The 23730-nt window shown below is 41.7% G+C and overlaps 1 protein-coding gene across 3 annotated transcripts in view; it reads right to left on the minus strand.

The window, feature by feature from the left end:
• LOC125463318 (uncharacterized) overlaps positions 1-23730 on the minus strand; it is an 87224-nt gene that overhangs the window by 3868 nt on the left and 59626 nt on the right. For all 3 annotated transcript variants that reach the window (XM_048554484.2, XM_048554485.2, XM_059654529.1), the window contains 2 exons: positions 19239-19414; positions 12304-12425 (listed from right to left, as the gene is read on the minus strand). In XM_048554484.2, coding sequence (XP_048410441.1) covers positions 12304-12425; positions 19239-19414 — 298 coding nt within the window. The remainder of the gene's footprint in view (positions 1-12303; positions 12426-19238; positions 19415-23730) is intronic.

Genomic DNA, 23730 nt, shown 5'->3' on the forward strand with positions numbered 1-23730 from the left:
GTTCAAGTTCTACTTACTCCAGAAACATGTTATAACATCTCTGAACAAGTTGACTGAAAAAAAATAGTTAAAATTCTACCTGCCCCCTTTTAAAAAACCTACACCCAACAACACCAGTCTGTAGGATTCATTGCATGTTCCTTTGGCTTGCCAGGATTTTCTAACCTTCGATCTCTTTATCTAGATTCTTTAACTTCTTCACTGGAAGCAAAGGGTGATTATTGCACTAATTACAAATCTGTTCTTTTTTATTCGTTCACAGGATGTGGATGTCACTGGCTAGGCCAGTATTTATTGCTCATCTCTAACTGCCCAGAGTGCAGTTAAGAGTGAACCAAATTGCTGTGGATATGGAGCCAGACCAGGTAAGGACACCAGATTTCCTTCCCTAAAGAACATGAGTGAACGAGATTGTTTTTTATGATAACCGACATTGCTTGCACGGCTGCCATTGGGTAGCTTTTTATTCCAAACTATGTCACCAGAACATGTGCCTGGGGTTCTGGATTACTAGTTTAGTAACATTACCACCATGCCACTGTGTCCCCTTTTAGTTATTTGTTATTGTTGGAGCTTTCACGGCCGACAATACTATTTTGTAATTATTGCAAAGAATTCTTAATGGAAACAAGATAAAAGAGGCACTTCAACATTAATTGCTGCAATTTCTGAGACAGTATATTTGGGACACAATGAAAATAATGAAATTTCTGGGCTCTCATACAAAAGTAGAGCATCATTCTCATGACTCAGTATTGCTGAAGGGCTTTCCTGCATATGCAGAGTTTGCTGTTCCCTATAAACTTGTACAATCTCATTAGATTCATTCTGACTTTTGCCTGTTGAAAGATTCTTGCAGACACTCGACAATGCTGGAAGTACAACAAACTTCCTATCACTATACAACAGCCGCATGTACTGCTTCTTTATGAATGATGCCAGTCACATAATCTAGCATCATCATAAGAGAAGGTGAAGAATTCTGCTAACAGTGCTCTGGAAGTGAAACAGAGGGATCTTGACGAACTATATCACAGATTTGTAATGATAAGCAATAAATACTGCCCTAGCCAGCAATGCCTGCCTCCTCTGAGCAAATAAACAAAAAGTTGAGTACCACCTAGATCATCTTTCTGAACTGACGAAACAGTGCCCAAAAACATGTGTCTCTTAGTTATAAATCTCTAAAGAAACAGACTCATCCTTGCCCAGTATAAATGAACGTGAAAAAGAAGAAAGCTGATCAATCTCTTGGCATAGCTGAAATACAAAACTCACAATAAAATCCTCCAATCTTCTTGACATGTAGTCTAAAGGGCCCCTAATAGTAGCTAGTTGGTGGAACAGAGAATAAATCAGGGGAAAATGGGGGCATGTAACAAAAGCAGTACATTAATCATGGACGGTTGCATAGATTGAGATAGACTGGCAGAGAAAGAATTCATAATGTGTTTTAGGACAGTTATTGAGAACAATATGTTGTGAATCCAACCAGTGATCCAACTATTTTCGATCTAGTGTTTTGTAACAAGGCAGGTTTAATAAATTATCTCAAAGTAAAGGATCCTCTTGGAAGCAATTACTACAACATGGTAAATTTAGCATTCAGTTCGACTGGAAAGAACTTCGACTTGGAAATAACTCTATTAGAGTTAAATAAGGGCAATTACAAAGGAATAAGGATGGAGTGGTCAAGGAAAGGAGTTTAGTAGTGAAGAAGGTTGAAGAACAACGAGGGGGTGACACAGTGGCTCAGTGGTTAGCACTGCAGCCTCACAGCACCAGGTACCCAGGTTCGATTCCAGCCTCTGGTAACTGTTTGTGTGGAGTTTGCACATTCTCCCCGTGTCTGCATGGGTTTCCTCCGGGTGCTCCAGTTTCCTCCCACGGTCCAAAGATGTGCAGGCTAGGTGGATCAGCCATGCTAAATTGCCCGTAGTGTTCAGGGGTGTGTGGGTTAGAGGGGGATGAGTCTGGGTGGGATGCTCCAAGGGACGGTGTGGACTTGTTGGGCCAAAGAGCCTGTTTCCACACTGTAGTGAATCTAATAAAAAAATAGGGCAGACATTTTAGAAAACAGTTCATGACTCACCTCAAAGATATAGCAAGGAAGAAGAATTCTAGGAAGCAGATAAATCAAACATGATTAACCAGGGAAGTTAAGGATGGCATAAGGTAGAAAGAAAAAACATACAATGTGGCAAAGATTAGTGATAAACAGGAGGACTGGCAAAGTTTTCAAAGCTAACAGAAGATTGACAAAAAAGGCAGAAAATAATTTTGATGGTAAACTTGCAGGTAATATCAAGAAGAGCAGCAAGATCTTCTTTAAATATCTAAAAAGGAAGGGAGAAGCCAAAATGAACAGAGACCCTTTAAAGAATGAGATTGAGAAAATAATAACTGGGAAGGAGGAAATGGTAAAAGATTTGAATAAACACTTTGCATCAATCTTTACAGTAGAAAGTCAGAAGTTTATGACACCAGGTTATAGTCCAACAAGTTTATTTGAAATTACAAGCTTTTAAAGTGCTGCTCCTTTGTCAGATCTCTTGATGAAGCAGCAGCGCTCAAAAAGGTTGTGATTTCAAATAAACCTGTTGGACTTAAACCTGATGTCATGCAACTTCTGACTTTATCCACCCCAATTCAACACCAGCACCTCCACATGTTCACAGTAGAAGACACTAGTTCCATTCCAAAATTACTGAATATTCAAGGGGTAAAAGGAAGAGAGGAAATTAATACAATGACTAAAGTTAGAAAAAGTATTTGGGAAACTAATGGAGCTAAAGACTTATCATTCCTCTGGATCTGATGGGATGCATCTAGTATAATAAAGGAAGAAGCTACAAAAATAGTGAATAGCTTGACATCTTCCAGAAATCCTTGGATTCTGGGCAAGTCTCAAAGGATTGGAAAAGTACCAATATAACACCTTTATTTGAAAAGAGAAGGTGATAAAAACCAGGTAACTATAGGGAGTTAGCTTAGCATTTGTTATTGGAAAACTGTTAGAATCGATCATAAAGGATGTAATAGTGGAATATTTAGAAATGTGTAACATGGTCAAGCAGAGTCAGCACTGATTCATGAAGGATAAATCATGCCTGACAAATTTATCAAAATTTTTTGAGGAGGTAAAAAGCAAGTTAGGTAAAAGCAAGGTAAAATGTAATATATTTGGATTTTCAAAGGGCGCTTGATAAGATAATACACATTTGGCTTCTTACTAAGAGGCCATAGTGTTTTTAGTAGTATATTAGCATGGGCTGCCTAACTAATAGAAGACAGTGAGTAGAGATAAGGGTGGCTTTTTCAGGATGGTACCCTGTAACTGGTTGTCCATCACAGGGATCAGTGTTGGGGCTACAATTATTTACAATGTTTGTTAGTAACTTGGATGTGGAAAATTAATGCACTATAGCCAAGTTCGTAGATGACACAAAAATAGGTCCAAAGACAAGTGGTGAGGATGACACAAAGCGTCTGCATGAGGGACACAGACAGTTTAAGTGAGTGGGCAAAATCTTGGTAAATGGAATGGGAAAATGTATGGTTATGCACTTTGGCAGGAAGAATAGAGGAGCTGAATATTATTTAAATGGAGAAAGACCGCAGAAAGCTACACCACAGGGTAATTTGGGAGTCCTTGTCCGTGAATGACCAAAAACCAGCATCCAAATTCAACTAGTACTAGGGAAGGCAGATGGAACATTGGCTTTTATTTCAAAGAAAAGGAGTATAAAATTAGAGAGGTTTGTTAAAGCTAAACAAGGCATTAGTCAGAATACTAGTGAACAGGTTTGGGCCCCTTATCTAAGGAAAGATATGCTGGCAGTGGAGGCAGTCCAGAGAATGTTCAGTAGGCTGATATCAGGTACAAGGGACTGTCTCATGAGGAGACACTGGGTACATTGGGACTTTACTGTTTGTAATACAGAGAATGAAAGGAGACCTTTTTGAAAAAGAAATCAAGATTCTGAAAGTATCTGACAGGGTAGGTGAAGAAAGGTTGTTTTCCCTTGTGGGAAAGTACAGGACTAGGGGCATCATCTCAGAATAGGAGGTGACCCATTATGACAAAATTGAGGAGGAATTTATATTCTCAGAATGTTATAAATCTGTGAAATTCTTTACTGCAGAGGTCTATTGAGGCGAAGACATTCAAAGAATGGCAGAACAGACTCAATGGGCTGAATGGTCCACTTTTGCTCCTTTGAGTTACAGTCACAATTCCAACATTTCAAAATGGTGTAGCAGAATCTTACTGGATTCCAAGTGACATGGACTATGGTGAGATGATTGGCAGAATTGGAATGATAAGTACAGCCAACTTAATTCAAAATTGGAAGCAACTCGTACTATCTTTTATGCTTTTCAAAAGCAATGTGGCAAGATACTTTCTAAGCAGTGCCGAGTTGTCATTTAACTGTTATTATCATTGGTTAAATGCCTTATAAACAGACCAACACACCTCAGCAATATTTAGTCTCCCACCTTATCAGCCTCTCAGAACTGTCATGACACATCTCTGATCCAGTACAGGACACTTCAGCACTTCTGATCCTTGGGTACTGACATATCAACTAGTGGAAACACAATATCCTTCCTTCCCTGTTTGATTAGTTTAGTTCAGTTGGCTGGACATTGGTTTGTGAAGCGGTGTGATGCTGACAGTTTGGGTTCAATTCCTGCATTGGCTGAGGTTACCACAAAGGACTCTCCTCCTCAACCTGTCCCCTCGCCTGAAGTGTGTTGGCCCTCAGGTTAAATCACCACCAGTTGTTCGCCTCTCCCTAATAAGACAGCAACACTATAATCTGGCAAGACTATAGCAACTTGAATGATTGTTGAACACCTCAGTAAGGTCACCTCTTAATCTTCTCTGCTGCAAGGAAAATAAGCCCAATCTTTCTCATCTCTCCTAGTATCTAAAATTCTTCATGCCTAGAACGGAGCACAATATTCCAAATGTGATCTAACCAATGATTTGTAGAAGTGTAGCATCACTTCCTTGCCTTTACACTTTATGCCTCTATTTAAAAAAGCCAAGGATCCTGTAAGCCTTAACAACTGTTTCAACTTGCCTGGCCACCTTCAGAGAATCATGTACCTGAACCCCTCTGCTCCTGTGCTTCTCTCAAAGTTGTGCCTTTGAGTCAGTATCGTCTCCTCAAGTTTCTTCTACCAAAGTGTATTACCTGATATTTCTCTGCTTTGAAATTAATTGCCAGGTGTCTGCCTATTGACTGACTTGTCAATGTCCATCTGAAGTCACTCAGCATCATCCTCACAATTCACAATTCTGCCTGGCTTAACATCATCTGCAAATTTAAAGAATATCCATCTCCAAATCATTTATGTAGATCAGAAAAAGCAAGGGTCCCAACACCAATTGCTAGGGAACACCAGTTTCAACTCCTTTGCAGTCTGAAAAATGCCCATATATACTTACCCTCTGTGTACTATCTTTTAGCCAATTTCACATCATCCTGCCAAGGAACCATCAACCCCAACATTCCTAATTTGCTAACCAACCCGCCATATTAACCCAGGTGACAAACTCAGACCAGGCTGGCATGGCCGAGTGTCATGATCTCCACTGCGCTTCCTCTTGGAGGAAAACTTCTCATGTCAGCATCAACTGTACCTTCAAGACCCTGCGGAGGACATTTCAAGATAGCACCGCACAAGGAATACCAGTGAATTCTATGATATTTGCTGAGCAGCGAGTTGTTCTTGGAATGATGCGTGCTAAGTTGGAGCTGAGATCGAATAGAGGAATGGTATAGTGTTATGGCAGATAATTTACAAGGTGAATTTTGTAGGATACTGAAACAGAATTAGTTAGGTCTCAGCCTTGAAGTTGTGGTGAATAACATTTCAGTTATGTGCAATTTGCTCATCCTGTCTGGTACACAGAATTGTCTGTTCGAACATCAGCCTTGTGCAGAATACAATTTGGCATTCAAATAATCTCATCCCTCAAGGCTGTATCATTGCATGAATTGATCACACTAAATATTTCTTAATGGTCAGCTGGGATCCACAGCTAGTCCTGTTTTATCCAATCATGAGGGTCATGGAACTAAAATAACATCAAAATCTGCTAGAATGGACTGAAAATCTGCCAAGATTTCATTGTGATCTTGCCTGATTAGGATTTTCTCAGCAATGGGGTCTCCTCTGTATAAAAATCGTACTGACTGCGAGTTATTGCTGCATTGGTTGGAGATCTGAGGCTGTTCCATTGCACCTTCCACAGTATCATTTGAACCTCCTGCATCAGTCATTCAACAGTATCAAATGACTTAGGAAAGAGAAAGGATTGTTCAGCAGGCACAGACTCGCTACCACTTTGGAGGATGCCTCATTTTACCTCACTTTGGATAAGTCTTCAATTACTGTTTTCAGTCAATTTCTTTCTTCCTCAATCTTGCCACATAGTTGTTCAATCTTGTCTCTCTTCAGTTTCCTTCATAAAACTCAATCTAACCTAGACTGATAACTCAAGTGCTGCTACCTTAATATTGATTTTTCTGTTCTTCAGACAACATATGACAGAATTCTAGTCTAGTTTTAGATATTTTCCTAATCAACCAGCACAGACAGTTCCACCCGGGCTTTTCGGCTCAGCGGTAGAGACACGAACCAATGCGCCACAAGTGCCCTTAATAGATATTTTCTAATCAACCTACTCAGAGCTGTAACTCCACATTTCTGGAGCAGGAGTACCTTAAACCTGGATATCCTGGCCCAGAGGCAGGGACTCTGCTACCATACCACAACAACCACTCTAAATTACTATTAGATATTTTAATCAAACTGTTCAGAACACACCGGGGGTAAGAGGAACTCGAAACTGGGCCTCCTGGCTCGGAAGTATAGACATTACCATTGCAGTCCAAGAGCGCCGTCTAGGTTACATTTAAAGAGTGTTCATTAACAATATGCACATGATGGTAAGGTACCAGAGTACTAGCAAACGATTGTTGATATCAGCTTATCATAGAAACTTATCTACATATTCATTAAGCCTTATCTCGAGGGACTGAGAACAAAGTAACCAATTAGTGCAATAAGGCCACCTAAGGGTGATTTTGCAATGGCCAGTGCTTTAAAGTCATTGGACTATCCTTCCTCCACCATCACTCTCCAGAAGCTCACTGGAGACAGCCTCCGAGTGGCACTATAGGAGATATTTTGAGCCAAAGGCTCCATGCCCCAATGGCTGATGGAATTATGGGGATTAACTTTACAGATTCCAATATATAGGTATATTCTAAGTTACAAAATTAGCACAAACAAAAATCTACTTTGTTACCATTCATTGATCACTTCAACTTCGATCCAATCCATATTTAGATGATGAAGTCTAAATTATTAATCCGTTATCTGTTCTTGTTTCTAAGGACATTAAATGTTACATTATATTGGCTCAATTAAATGCACTACTGCTTTCTCATCATAACTTTCAGGTTTGAGACGTGTTTCAAAAGTTGAAACCTGAGAGCAATGCGTTAGTGAAATGGCCATCTTTCTGAAGAGATGCTATGGCCCCATCTACCAATTCATGTATCCTGCAGGTGTTCAAAAATGCCTTGGAGTTGTCCCATGAACCAACCAACATTCATCCCTTAACAAACAAACAGTGAAAAAGTCATATTTATTGGATATATAAATCATCTGCTTCACAAACATGACTGCTTTGTTTGCTTGTAGAATAGTCATGAAAAACAAATGATTGTTTGGCATTGTTCCGTTTGAAATGTCTTTAGGAAAACTCCACTATGCTCCATGAAAAAGAATTTTCCATTATATTTCAGAAGTAAATTTGAATTGTTTAAGCATCACAGACTAATATCCATACTCTGTCAAGATTTTCTGGGTAGCATTGGTAAACATAGAACATAGAACAATACAGCATAGAACAGGCCCTTCGGCCCTCGATGTTGCGCCGACCTGTGAACTAATCTAAGCCCCTCCCTCTATACTATCCCATCATTATCCATATGCCATAACCAGGTACAATCTCATGAAGCAGCTGTTTCAATAATCAAAACATTTAAATTAAGATAATCTAAAAATGGCTCTTCAAGATTTCTAGAGGTGGAGCTGTCACTATTTTCTTTGGCAGCTTTTTGCTGTGTAGGATTGTCCTTGGGAAGAAAACGTATTGATATACCGCCTTGGAAACAAATAGTCTTTGTAGTTTCTATAGATAATTGCTTTGTGTTTTGTCATTGCTGGTGAGAACCACATACTTGTTAATGGCAAAACCCACCACAACCTTCCATTTTTATGGTACATGATCAGTCAATTAATTCTTCCTATTTTGCTGTCACGATTCACATTCTAAATTTTCGATCAAGGTTTGACACTGATCTACTTTCCACACTGATACATGTAGCACATCTTATTTGTATTTCTTTCAATTAAGAATCCTACACACAATGGGACTAGATGAAACCGTGTTTGGTAAGCTATGGCTCTGACATTTTTGTTGCAATACCAGAAGTTGTCCACAGAAACCCAAGAACCCTGTCTGCTTCGGATGTTATCTGCTGAAAGTGACATCTCACTGAAAATTGTTTATAAGTTGAACCCCTAGTTTAAATGACCTAGAATATCTTCGAAAGCTTTGCAAACAATTACAATTACAGTGCTGTTCTGATTTTAGTTCAGTAGGAAATTTGTACTAACTGATTTACAACTGGTATACAATGAAAATATCAGTGCATGCTAAATTTCTTAATTGTTCACATAGATTCCAAGATATATTTGCAGAAACTCCTTGCTCACTTATATAAGAACACAACATTGCAAAAGAACAGCATGTACATTTTTTCCTTATTTATGCAAATACTGCATCTGTTTAAACCACTTACAAATATATGGGCAACAAGGCCAAGGGTTACCTAATATAATGAAAAATTACATATCGAAATTTCTTAATGATTTTCTTCTATTAAAAAAAATTTACCAAGACTTTATGGCAAAATGTCAGGAAGCCCAGTTGGACAACAGAGAGATCAAAATCAAATTTAACTGAAATTCACTCTTTCTTTTTCTTCATTCTGCAGCCTTTGCTGGTTCTAGCTAGATGTGGTACTGATCAAGGAACTGGAGTATCATGTACAGTTCTAGGCAACACAATGTGAAGAATCTGAACACTTCAAACATAACAAGTAAATGTTTATGAGAATGGTTCCAAGAATGAGAAACTTCAGTTATGGATTTAGATTGGAGTATTTGGGACTGTTGTTCTTTGTGAGGGGAAAGCTAAGGGGAGGTCTGACTAGGTTTTCCAAATCATGGGGGATCTGGATAGTTTAGATAGGGAGAAATCATTCACATTTGATCAACAAACAGGGGATAAAGATTAAAAGAAAAATTGCAAAAGAAGCAAATGCTAGATGGTTAAAAAAAGCTTTATTACATACCGGGTGGTTAGGGTCTGGAACTCAGTGCCTGCAAGTGTGGTGGAGACAGATTCGATGCAGCCATTCAAAAGGGAATGAGATGATTATTTAAATAGAAACAATGTGCTGGGTTATGGGGCAGAGGTAGGTAATTGATACTAAGCCAAAATTCCAAATGGCCTCATCCTATACCATAATTATTCATGATTTTGAATTGCGCTCTGAACACATATGTTTTCTGATTGATGATGTAAATATTTAAGTAATTTCTGTATAAGTGTGATTAAGGAAATTTGCTGTAACAAAAAATAAACTCATGAAACTGTGGAAAATAAAAGATCAAGAAAAAGGGAAGATACTAGTTCGAGGTGATGACAAAAGAAGCACAGTGACATGAGGAAGAACTTCTCTACACAGCAAATGGTGAGGATAATTAAGGCTTTCAACATAGGAATGGATGACTATCTGAAGAAAAAAAAAGAATGTATAGGACTAAAAGAAAAAGGTGTCAAGTGTAGGACTAGGTGTCCTGCTTTTGCAGGGAGATGATATGAACAACCCACTTATGTGCTGTCATCATTTCATGATTCTATGGTAAAAATGACCACATAACTGGCTGTGATAACAAAGTGTGGAGCTGGATGAACAGAGCAGGCCAAGCAGCATCTTAGGAGCACAAAAGCTGATGTTTCGGGCCTAGAGGGGGATGGGGAGAGGGTTCTGAAATAAATAGGGAGAGAGGGGGAGGCGGACCGAAGATGAATAGAGGACAAGATAGGTGGAGAGGAGAGTATGGGTGGGGAAGTAGGGAGGGGATAGGTCAGTCTGGGGAGGAAGGACAGGTCAAGGGGAGATGGGATGAGGTTAGCAGGTAGGAAATGGAGGTGCGACTTGAGGTGGGAGGAGGGGATAGGTGAGAGGAAGAACAGGTTAGGCAGGCGGGGACGAGCTGGGCTGGTTTTGGGATGCAGTAGGGGGAAGGGAGATTTTAAAGCTGGTGAAATTCACATTGATACCATTAGGCTGCAGGGTTCCCAAGCGGAATATGGGTTGCTGTTCCTGCAACCCACGGGTGGCATCACTATGGCACTGCAGGAGGCCCCAGATGGACATGTCGTCTAAGGAATGGGAGGCGGAGTTGAAATGGTTCGCAACTGGGAGGTGCAGTAGTTTATTCCGAACTGAACGTAAGTGTTCTGCAAAGCGGTCCCGAAGCCTCCGCTTGGTTTCCCCAATGTAGAGGTAGCCACACTGTGTACAGCAGATGCAATATACCACATTGGCGGATGTACAGGTGAACATCTGCTTGATGTGGAAAGTCATCTTGGGGCCTGGGATGGGGGTGAGGGAGGAGGTGTAGGGGCAGGTGTAGCACTTCCTGCAGTTGCAGAGGAAAGTGCCGGATATGGTGGCGTTGGAGGTGAGTGTGGAGCGGACAAGGGAGTCGCGGAGAGGGTTGTCTCTCCAGAAAGCAGACAAGGGCGGGGTTGGAAAAATGTCTTTAGTGGTGGGGTCGGACTGTAGATGGCAGAAGTGTCAGAGGATGATGTGTTGTATCCAGAGGTTGGCGTGGTGGTATGTGAGGACGAGGGGGATTCTGTTTTTGCGGTTATTGTGGGGGGCGGGGTGTGAGGGATGAGGTGCGGGAAATGCGGGAGATACGGTCAAGGGTGCCTCGACCACTGTGGGGGGGATGTTGCGGTCGTTGAAGAACGAGGACATCTGGGATGTACGGGAGTGGAATGCCTCACCCTGGGAGCAGATGCGGCGGAGGCGAAGGAATTGGGAATAGGGGATGGAATTTTTGTAGGAAGGTGGGTGGGAGGAGGTGTATTCCAGGTAGCTGTGGGAGTTGATGGGCTTGAAATGGACATCAGTTTGCAGGTGGTAGCCTGAGATGGAGACAGAAAGGTCCAAGAAGGTGAGGGATGTGTTGGAGATGGTCCAGGTGAACTTGAGGTTGGGGTGGAAGGTGTTGGTGAAGTGGATGAACTGTCTGAACTCCTCTTGGGAGCATGAGGTGGTGCCAGTACAGTCATCAATGTTACAGAGGAAGAGGTGGGGTTTGGGGCCTGTGTAGATGCGAAAGAGGGACTGTTCCACATAACCTAAAAAGAGGCAGGCATAGCTTGGGCCCACGTGGGTACCCATGGCCACCCCTTTTGTCTGTAGGAAGTGGGAGAAATTGAAAGAGAAGTTGAGGTTGAGGACTAGTTCAGCTAGGCGGATGAGGGTGTCGGTGGAGGGGGACTGGTCAGGTTTGCAGGACAGGAAGAAGCGGAGGGCCTTTAGGCCATCTGCATGGGGAATGCAGGTGTATAGGGGCTGGACATCCATGGTGAAAATGAGGTGTTGGGGACCAGGAAATTGGAAGTTCTGGAGGAGGTGGAGGGCGTGGGTGGTGTCACAGATGTAGGTAGGGAGTTCCTGGACCGGGGGGGGGAGAAATGGAGTCCAGATTGGAGGAGATGAATTTGGTGCGGCAGGAGCAGGAGGAGGCAATAGGTCGGCCAAAAAGGGAGTCCCTATTTATTACAGAATCCTGTCCCCACCCCCTTTTCTGATGAAGGGTCTAGGCCCGAAACGTCAGCTTTTGTGCTCCTAAGCTGCTGCTTGGCCTGCTGTGTTCATCCAGCTCCACACTTCGTTATCTCGGATTCTCCAGCATCTGCAGTACCCATTATCTCAAATAACTGGCTATGGTTCAGTTCTATGAAAATGTTGTTTTGCATTTAGGATAGCATCACTGTGGAATCTTCATCTTTTTATCTCAATCAGTTGAGCATTAATAGTTATTTGGCTAAGCATGAGGTAGTTTGTACAGTACCTAGTTCCTTTCCTCAACACAAATACACAAAGTACAACAGTATTTACGCACCTGCTGTCTTTATAACCAGCAACATCTTTCAAAATTCGAACAATTATATTTTCCTCTGAGGTTACTCCTACATTTGTGGGATTGTTGGATTCCTCAGTAAAACCAGGGCTTGTTTGTCCAAGCTGTGAAAGACAGAAGAATGTCTTAAAACAAGTCCACAAATTTACAATCGAGATTCAATATTATGGGAAGGCGATATGTGACACTGCAATTTTCAACCCTGGCTACAGCAGTAACTAGGGTAATAATGCAGCGTTAGCCATTAAGGCTTTTACTTCCCAGTTTCTTTCATGGTTGACTTGATTAAGTTTTCGCCTAAAGTGAAAGTAGCTCAAGCTGAACAGGACAGCCAAAGATACAATTGATGGTTTGTAACTCATCTTGATGAAATTAGTGATAACGGTGTAACAATTGGTGATGATGTCTCAGGCGAAGTGTGGGAAAAAAAAACTGCAAGTACTAACATAGTGAATTGCACTGTAAAGTGTGTGACAGAAGATGGCTGAATTTTCAAGAGAAAGAAGAAGAGATTTGTTGTCGCAGGAGTCATATAGTGTCACAGCAATACTTGAGCCACATACTGTTGTTTGTCCATGGTACTGACAAAAGTCTAACGTTGAAAGAAATGAAGACATTATTATAATTAAAAAAAGCACAATGTGCTTTTCTAGTGAGCACATTTTATTCTTGTACTGCTTTCAATTAATATCAAAATGTTGTACGTTCTAATTCAGAAAAGAGATGTGCAAGCAAGGGAATTGTGTACATGTTGATTAACAGTCTTCAGAGAATGAAATTTGTCAGCAGGATCATTTTACACAATAATACAAATTTAAAAGTCAAAGTTGTAGATAACCTAGTAAAACTTAGTGTTATCACCATACATATCAATTTTGCGTATTACTAATTCATCACCTCAAAATAACTTTTTATTTCCCTTTCCACAATTAGCAATCCTTCAGCTCTACATGTCAACAGAGACAAAAATGTATTATTGTACTGCTGAATTCTTCTCATAGTTGCACTTCTCATGGAACCTGCTTTAGAACATAGAACATAGAACAGTACAGCACAGAACAGGCCCTTCAGCCCACAATGTTGTGCCGACCATTGATCCTCATGTATGCACCCTCAAATTTCTGTGACCATATGCATGTCCAGCAGTCTCTTAAATGACCCCAATGACCTTGCTTCCACAACTGCTGCTGGCAACGCATTCCATGCTCTCACAACTCTCTGCGTAAAGAACCTGCCTCTGACATCCCCTCTATACTTTCCACCAACCAGCTTAAAACTATGACCCCTCGTGCTAGCCATTTCTGCCCTGGGAAATAGTCTCTGGCTATCAACTCTATCCATGCCTCTCATTATCTTGTATACCTCAATTAGGTCACCTCTCCTCCTCCTTTTCTCCAATGAAAAGAGACCGAGCTCAGTCAACCTCTCTTCATAAGATAAGCCCTCCAGTCCAGGCAGCATCCTGGTAAACCTCCTCTGAACCCTCTCCAAAGCATCCACATCTTTCCTATAATAGGGCGCCCAGAACTGGACGCAGTATTCCAAGTGCGGTCTAACCAAAGTTTTATAGAGCTGCAACAAGATCTCACGACTCTTAAACTCAATCCCCCTGTTAATGAAAGCCAAAACACCATATGCTTTCTTAACAACCCTGTCCACTTGGGTGGCCATTTTAAGGGATCTATGTATCTGCACACCAAGATCCCTCTGTTCCTCCACGCTGCCAAGAATCCTATCCTTAATCCTGTACTCAGCTTTCAAATTCGACCTTCCAAAATGCATCACCTTGCATTTATCCAGGTTGAACTCCATCTGCCACCTCTCAGCCCATCTCTGCATCCTGTCAATGTCCCGCTGCAGCCTACAACAGCCCTCTACACTGTCAACGACACCTCCGACCTTTGTGTCGTCTGCAAACTTGCTGACCCATCCTTCAATTCCCTCGTCCAAGTCATTAATAAAAATTACAAACAGTAGAGGCCCAAGGACAGAGCCCTGTGGAACTCCACTCACCACTGACTTCCAGGCAGAATATTTTCCTTCTACTACCACTCGCTGTCTTCTGTTGGCCAGCCAATTCTGTATCCAAGCAGCTAAGTTCCCCTGTATCCCATTCCTCCTGACCTTCTGAATGAGCCTTCCATGGGGAACCTTATCAAATGCCTTACTGAAGTCCATATACACCACATCCACAGCTCGACCCTCATCAACCTTTCTAGTCACATCCTCAAAAAACTTTATGTGCTTATGGGATCTGGGATTAGCTGGTTAGGCTAGTATTTATTACCGATCCCTCATTGTCTTGGAGAAAGTAGGGGTGAGCTGCCTTCTTGAACTGCTGTTGTTCTTTAGGAATATTTCCAAGTCAGAATGATGAGAGGCTTGGAGGGGAACTTGCAAGTCATGGTGTTCTCCCCTAGATGGTACAAGTTCTAGGTTTCAAATGAGTCAGAGAAGTCTTGGTGAGTAACTGCAGTACATCTTATGGGTGGTACACATTGCTGCCACTGTGCATCAGTGGTGAATGGAGTGAATGCTGCAAGTTGGTAGATTGGGTGCCAATCAAGCAGCCTGCTTTGCCCTGGATGGTGTCAAGCTTCTCAAGTGTTGTTAGTGCTGCACTTTTTCAAGCAAGTGGAGATTATTCTGTCACACTTGTGATTGTGTCTTGACGACTGTGTACAGGCATTGACAAGATAGATGGGTGAGTTACCTGCTGAAGAGTTCTTAGGTTTATGACCTCCTCTTCAAGCCATAGGGTTCATTAGGCTTGGCCAAATCAGTTTGTGGTCAATAATAGTCCTAAGGATGTTGATAGTGGGAAATTCAGAGTTTGTAACGCTACTGAATGCCCTCTGACTGAAGACAGTTGTAAATCAATATTATCTTTTGCATTAAAATAACAAGGTGTAGAGATGGATGAACACAGCAGGCCAAGTAGCATCAGAGGAGCAGGAAGGCTGATGTTTCGGGCCTGGATCCTTCTTCAGAAATCTGAAACGTCAGCCTTCCTGCTCCTCTGATGCTGCTTGGCCTGCTGTGTTCATTCAGCACTACACCTTGTTATCTCAGATTCTCTAGCATCTGCAGATCCTATGTCTCCTTATCTTTTGCACTAATGTGATGGATTTTCCCAAGTGAGGATAGGATGTTTGTGGAACCTTTTTCTCCTGTTAATTGCTTACTTGCCCAACTTGTTGCCTGTGAAATATTCTATTCAGACACTTCAACCAGTTTATTACTCAAACAACATTTACCCAGGTGCTTTTATTGTATGGGACAAAGGACTGTGGTTCAAAGTTAATTTTATTAAAAGACTTACAAGTTGAAGGAACAACTCTTACATAACAAATTAAGTTGACTCTTCCCCAAATGAGACTGACTGTCTGAAAAATACATGCACTGCCTATTATGGTGAACTTGATTGAGCTGTTGGATTCAATTCACTGAGCTCCATTAACAGATGCATTCGGGGCTTTCTTAGTATGAAGGTGGGCCTCATATGGATGTCTGCTGAGCGAAAGGCTGTCAGGTGTCCCTTTTAAACCCCTTTTCTGAGCCCTTCTGGAATGTCCTTTGTCTTCAGGTGAAAAGGCCAGAAGGCAAGGGTCATAAAATAGGTCAGACCATCTCCTTTCTAAGATATTATTGCTTCATGGTAGCCAGGAATCTGGTCAAAGCTGGAGAATATAGAATCATAATGTCTCTCCGTATTGTTCTAGCTGAGTACCTCTGAATGGGTTTTCGATCATAACAACTCTCTTAATGTTATGGTTGAGCATGCCTCTTCAATATGCAAAACAGGTCTGGGATGGTCCTTGTTGGCTTTTGACCTGTGGCAACCTTGGTCTTTTTGATTTCATCATGTCTTCTTGCAGAAACTGTTTAGCCAATTTTATTTGGGCCTAGTTGCTTAGGCTGTTGATCACTTGGTCACAACCTCCATCCATGACTGGATTTAGCAGAACTGCAGAACTAATCCATTAGTTGTGGGATAATTTAGCCTGCATTCTGCTTCTGCTGTTTTTTTGCCCAAGTGATCCTGCGCTGTAACTTCAGCAGGATGGCATCTCATTTTTATAAATGCCTGGTGCTGTTCTTGGCATGCCCTCCTGCACTGTTCACTGAACCTAGGTTGATCCTCCACCTTGTTGTAATGTCAGAGCGGAAGGCATGCCGGTCCAAGATGTAGCACAGCATGATTGAATACAATTCTGCTGCTGCTAGAGATGCACAGCATCTCATGAATGTCTAGTCTTGAGTTGTTAGATCTGTTCAAAATCTATCCCATTTTACAAGATGACAGTGCTATATGACATAATGGAGGGTATCCTCCATGTGAAGCTAGTACTTCATCTTGTGCAATTCTCACTACCACCAATACTGTCATTGACAGGTGCATTTGAGACAGGTAAATTGTTGAGAAGGAAGTCAAGTATGATATACCTAACTACCTGCTGCAAACTGAATCTCGCAGCCATGTCTAGCTCAGTCCATAGTGGTACTGCTGAACAATTTGACAGTGCACATTGAAGTCTTCCACACTTAGTACATTCTGTGCTCTTACTTCTTCCAAATTAGTGGTCAACAGGTACTGATTCATTGGCCAAAGGAAAGACACAGTGTGTGGGTATCAATAACAAATTTCCTAGTCCATGTTTAGCCTGATGCCATGAGAATTCAGCATAACTGGGAAATGTTAGAAATGTGACAAGTTTTAAGCAACTGAAGTGGGCCGCGTAGTCAAATAATGAAAGAGAAGGTCTGCAAATGGATGACAAAAAGGGTGGGGTGCGGGGGTGGGGGTGGAATTTAAATGATAAAATTCTAGCTCTAATACTGAAAGTCTGTCCTCCAGAACTAGCCATGCCCTGATCCAAGCTTTTTCAGTATAAATACAAAATTGGCATTTATTTAGCAATGCAGATGATTGGTTAGATATGTATCATCTTCAAAAAAGCAAGTTTAATCCAACTCGACCAATTAATGCCCTACCAGTCTACATTTCAATCTGCAATCTAATGGAAGGGGTCATCAATAGTGATGCCAAGAAGTACTTGAAAAGAATAACCTCCTCACTGAAGTTCAGTCAGGTTCTGCCAAGGCCATTTAGCTCCTAACTTCATTACAGCTTTGGACCAAACATGGACATAAGAGCTAAATTCAAGAAGTGAGATAAAAGTGACTATCCTTAACATCAATACTGCATTTAAAAGATTATGGCACCAAAAAGTGCTAACATAATTGGAATCAAGAGAATCAGGGGGAAAACTCTCCACTGGTTAAAGTCATTCCAGCACCCCGTCAATCATCTTCAACATTCACTCTCTTCACCACTGATGCACGGTATGTACCACCCACAAAATTCACTCTGGTAACTCACTAAGCTCCTTTGACAGAACCTTCCAAACCTGTGATTTCTATAACCTAGGATATTAGGGCAGCAGTTGCATGGAAACACCAGCACCTACAATTTCCCCATCAAGCCACACACCTTATTCTCTTGGAATTTTATCACCAGTCCTTTAATGCCACTGGGTCAAAATCCTGGTACTTCCTTCTTGGCACTGTGGGTACCCCTACATCTCAAATTCTACATCAGTTCAAGAAAGCAGTTAACCACCACCTTCTCCAAGGCAAATGTGCTTTTTAAATACGAGCATATCTTGTTATTTGATTCCAAAGCACATCTGCTAATTCTTTTCAGGATGAAACGTGAATAGCACCTTTTAGGATAGTCACTAATCTTTCAAATATCTCAAAAATCTTGAGATGAAGCGTCAAATTTATCAGGCCCTCTAAATCATGTTTGGAAGTACAGGCATGGAATAATTAGGGAAAATGACTTTAGAGAGGAACGTTGATCTGTTCTCATCTCCTCCCACCTTTCCCAGAGACATCACCTCTGCGAATAATAGCAATCTGCCTGGCAGTGATAGAAAAACCATTGAGCTTGTTAGTGAAGTAATCATCTGGTACTTTCTGAGGGATGTGGAATATTACTGATGGCACAGTGTCTACAGTTCATCAACTCACAGGGGGTAAGGTAAATTGGGAGATTGGTGCACCATGACAAAGATGGCTGTGGTCATCTACAGGCAGAAATTTACAATATCATGGTTATCAGCTGGACATAGGTGTTACTGAAAGTGATAGTGGTGAGGACACAGCTGCCATTTCTTCCAACATGTAGACACAATAAAAGCTGCTGGCTTGGTAATCATGCACTTTGAATCCTCCTCTTCTGTCCTCAACGATCCACCAAACCTATTCAGATAATGATCCCACACTCAAACCAATACCTCTGAGAAGATCAGCAGTCCTGCTGCTTTGGCGATGCAATTTGCAATTCAATAATAGCTCCACTATCCATAAAAGAAAAAAAAATCTAAAATGGGAATACTTATTTCTTGAATTAAAATCCAGACAGATTGATGGAGTGACTATTTCTGTGATCAACTTACGAGTTCCATTGTAAAATATATTTGGGGCCATTTTAACCCAGTACTAAATGGGTTTTACTCTACAAATAAACCTACATTTAGCACTAAATGCACAATTTGGATCAAAAAAAGCACATGACGGTTGCTGTCAGAAATGGTAAACAAAAAATAGGTGCAATCTCAATTTTGTTACTAATGCACTCAGCATAAGAAGTATTTTTTGTTTGGCTTCACTTAGTATCACTAGGCAATGGCTAAAAATTACCAACAGGGACTTCTGACAGTGGATTGAAACAAATGGTAGTTTAGAGCAGAGGAAGTTTACTCTGCAATTTAACATACTTTGCTTAAAGTAGGAGTTTCTGATATTGGATACAGAGTCCTGAAGTGAGAAAAGTACTTCATTTTTCAACACTAACATCTATTAACTTGACAAGCATGATAAACGAGTTTCCACAAATGGTAGTGTAGTACCTCTGTCACATACTCTTCTCTCTCAGACTGAGTCTTATCTTTCGCCTTTCTTTCTTTCTCCCATTCCTCAACAAGCAGTTGGTTAGACACAGAGTTTTGCTGGTCTTGCATGTGGCTGGAAGTTTGGCTTGATTGGTGATGGATACTGACGCTATGCAGATTCTTCTTTAAAGTTTCTAAACATTTTGTTTTAAAATGAGAAACTAAGTCAAGAATCAGGTATCACAAAACATTCTTTAGTTCAATTAAATTAACTTTTGGGTTGACAGACATAACTTTTTTTTTAAAAAAGCAGTATCTTATGGTGACTGATACTTTCTGACTTATCCATTATCGAAACCCTTTCCCCACCTCCCACAGGAATTACCTTCTAATCAGGAAAGCACAAAAAACTACACATGTTCCTTCAAAATATGTAAAATGATCAGTTCTCCAATAGCTTTGTAAATAAACATGATATCTAAAATATCACTGAGTTTCACACTCTTGACGGCCCAGATAGAATAAGTTAATCACAGCTGAGACAAATGCTCCATTTGACCTCAGTTTCTCTGGTTAATTAAAGTCAAAAACAAATTCAAGTCCAAGGGTTCCTGCTTGATTGCTACTCATCCAGTCTTACAGGAAACATTCTTATGTGGGACCATCTGATGAGAACAGTTGGAAGCTCTCCATGCTCCTGCAGCATAGTGACACCTACAGTTCACACTCACACATGAAGGCTTCTTAGGTAATGAACTGGGGGGACGGCAGATGTTCATAGATCATGCCATAGTACAAGTTTATAAGAGGAGAGACAGAAAATTGGAAGGGAAATGAAAACTATACTTGTGTTAACTTTATATATCAGATCAAAATTAAAACATCCCTCAGTCCACAAATACAGGTGTTAATAGTGTTCATACAGGTGACCTTTTTGACATTTGAGCTGGATCCTGAGCTTAGTTCTTTACCACAGGCTTTGAGATCCTAAGAACAGGGAGTTATAGGGGACCCTTACCTGTATTTGGCAGGAGGTCAAAAGCTTTGGCAGGTGCATCAGGAGACATGGGTACTACTGATGCAGCTCAGGGATTGACAGGATGTCTTAACAAGGAGGAGAAAAGCAATAAGATTAAAAATCAGAACTGTCAAGCAGGCAAGTGCAGCTGGATGGTTAACTGAGGTCACAGGTAGACCCTCCGTTGCCTCCTTCTTGGAACTTGGAGTCTCTAGATCCACTGCACCTGCAGATTGTCACAAGAAAGTCACCTATGTCAAACAGTGGGGGGGGAGAGCCAAAGTGAAGTATCACATCACCAAGTCACCCTTTAGTTACACATGGAGAGCCCTTAACACTGATCTGGTTCCCTCAAAGCTAGTCTTTAGAGTGACAGGATGCCTGATACTGCTTATTTGTTCTTATCTGCCAGCCACAGCTGCCTGATTGTAACAGATTAACGGCCCCAGTCAGGGAACTTGGATTCTAAGAAGTCCACCTGGCTGACCTCATTACAATCACTACAAATTTATAGTTACTAATTGTGTTCATGTCATTAAGGATGGTAGGAAAATTGGCAGGAGGAGATGGAAAGTCTGCAAAGGGATATATGCAAAAAATGTGCCAAATGCAGTATAATGTGGGAAAATGCAAACTTGTCCAATTTAGCAGGAAGAATACAAATAAAGTATTCTACTTAAATGAAAAGAACTTGCAAGGTGTGGTGGCACAGAGGCATCCAGGAGTCCTGCTATATGAAGTACAAAGTTAGTATACGCGTACAGCAATTGATTTGGAAGGCAAATAGAATGTTGTTTTTTTTATAAGGGGAACACAATATAAAAAAGAAATTTTACTGCAGCTGTACAGACAATGATGAAACTTCACCTGGAGTACTGAGTACAACTTTAGTTTCCTCATTTGAAAAACATAAGAGGGTGGAGCTTTGCCATTCTCAATTGAAATTTACGTTGCGTGAGATTCATAATGACTAGTCCACAGTGGCTCGGAGTGCAATCTTCCACTCTTTAATCATGTTATTAATTATGTAGTTGGACCTTAAGAAAAATTTAATCATGGGACATGGACATCACTGGCTGGACTAGAATTTATTGCCCATCCCTAGATGCTCTTGAGAAGATGGTGGTGAACTGCCTGCTTGAACTGTTGCAGTCATGTGCTGTCGGGAGACCCACTGCACCATTAGGAAGGCGGTTTCAGCATTTTGACTGAGAAATAGAGAAGGAATGATAGTAAAATTCCAAATCAGGGATGGTGAGTGCTTCGGAGAGGATCTTGCAGGTGATGGTGTTTCCATGTATCTGCTGCCCTTGTCTTTCTAGATGGAAAGGTCATGGGTTTCAGAGGTACTATCCAAGAATCCTTGGTGAATTTCTGCAGTGCATCTTGTAGTTGGTACAGACTGCAGCTGTTGAGCATTGCTGGTGAGAGAGTTGTGTGGTGTCAATCAAGCAGACAGCTTTGTATTGTTGTTGGAGCTGCACTCATCTGCAGGTGTGTTCCATCCCATTCTGCACTTGTAATCTGTAAATGGTGGACAGGCTTCGGGAGTCAGGAGTATACTTGCTGCAATATTCCTCGCTTCTGCGCTGCTCTTGTAGCCATTATATTTATATGGCCAATCCAGTACAGTTTTTGGTCAATGGTAGGTCCCAGGACGTTGATGGTGGCAGATTCAATGATGGTAAGATCATTGAATGTTAAGAGGAGATGGCTAGATTGTCTCTTATTGGAGGTGGTCACGCTCCAGCATTTGCGTGGCATGCTTTTGGGCACTTTATAAGAACTGCACAGCCAAAAACGTGGAAGTGCTTGTCACTGCTGGGACCTTCTGCTTTTCACATCTTCGGAGGCATAGTTGAAGGCCTACTGCAAACCACTTCAGATGCATGCAAGCTAGTAACTGGGCCTCATGCTTTGCTGTTTTTGGCCAATACATAGCCTACAGGAAAGGAAAGCTCGTTTCCTTCTTCACAAACAGGGACCTTGAGATGCAGGTGGAGTGGTGGTACAGAGAACACCAGTCTTTTTTCCAAGTGACTGCCATAGGAGGTCACAGCAAAGCTCGTTTCCTTCTTCACAAACAGGGACCTTGAGAAGCAGGTGGAGTGGTGGTACAGAGAACGCCAGTCTTTTTTCCAAGTGACTGCCATAGGAGGTCACAGCATCAGACTCACAAAACCTGGACAAAGTTCAAAGCCCAGGTCAGGGCCGTACACCAAGTGAAAAGAGAATCCCAGCATTATAAAAAGAGCAAAAACAGGAATTGCTGAAGAAACTCAGCAGCTCTGGCAGCATCTGTGGAGAGAAAGCAGAGTGAACATTTTGAGTCTGGCAACTCTTCTTCAGACGAACGGGGTCTCTCATTCCAGAGGTAGGGACCCTACTATTGCACCACAAAAATGCTGCATCACTGACATTAATCTATTTTTCTAATCAACTTGTTCGCAGATATATATAACATACCTCTGGAGCACGTGGGACTTGAACCTGGACCTCTCGGGTCCAGGGGCAAGGACATGATCACTGCACCAAAAGAGAACCCATGTCTAATGTTAAACATATGTATTTAAAGTGGGACCACCTGAAGACATCGAACATGTAAGCAAAAGGTAAGAAGACATTTATTCAACAACACAAAGGTTGAAGAGTTCAAAAATAATAGGATTCACATGTTCTTTGCAGAAAGCATGAACTTCTTGCCATATAGCTAAGAAAATATGAAACAATTAAAATAAGTTAAACCCAGCTCATTCACCCTGAATAATAGATAATAAAGTGTGAAGCTGGATGAACACAGCAGGCCAAGCAGCATCTCAGGAGCACAAAAGCTGACGTTTCGGGCCTAGACCCTTCATCAGAGAGGGGGATGGGGTGAGGGTTCTGGAATAAGTAGGGAGGCGGACCGAAGATGGAGAGAAAAGAAGATAGGTGGAGAGGAGAGTATAGGTGGGGAGGTAGGGAGGGGATAGGTCAGTCCAGGGAAGGCGGACAGTCCAAGGAGGTGGGATGAGGTTAGTAGGTAGGAAATGGAGGTGCGGCTTGGGGTGGGAGGAAGGGATGGGTGAGAGGAAGAACAGGTTAGGGAGGCAGAGACAGGCTGGGCTGGTTTTGGGATGGAGTGGGTGGAGGGGAAGAGCTGGGCTGGTTGTGTGGTGCAGTGGGGGGAGGGGACGAACTGGGCTGGTTTTGGGATGCGGTGGAGGAAGGGGAGATGAAAACAGCTTTTAATTAGGTTAACCCTGGCCCCTCAGTCTCTGCTATGCATGCTGCCTTGGATGACCTTTCCGATCAATGTCCTGAACCTCAGTCTCATTTTCACCCTCAAATAATTTCTGCTGACCCACAATTCATTTGCATCCAAAACATTGCCACACTGTTCTAGTTGTGAAGGGTACAGCATGTAGGTCACCCTTTGTGGGCTATACTGTAAGGCACTGTAGGAACAGTCAAAGCATCAAAGCTTCACCTTGAGGAGATGTTCCAGTCCAG

The sequence above is a fragment of the Stegostoma tigrinum genome, chromosome 25 (assembly GCF_030684315.1).
Source record: "Stegostoma tigrinum isolate sSteTig4 chromosome 25, sSteTig4.hap1, whole genome shotgun sequence".
Taxonomy (NCBI): Eukaryota; Metazoa; Chordata; class Chondrichthyes; order Orectolobiformes; family Stegostomatidae; genus Stegostoma; species Stegostoma tigrinum.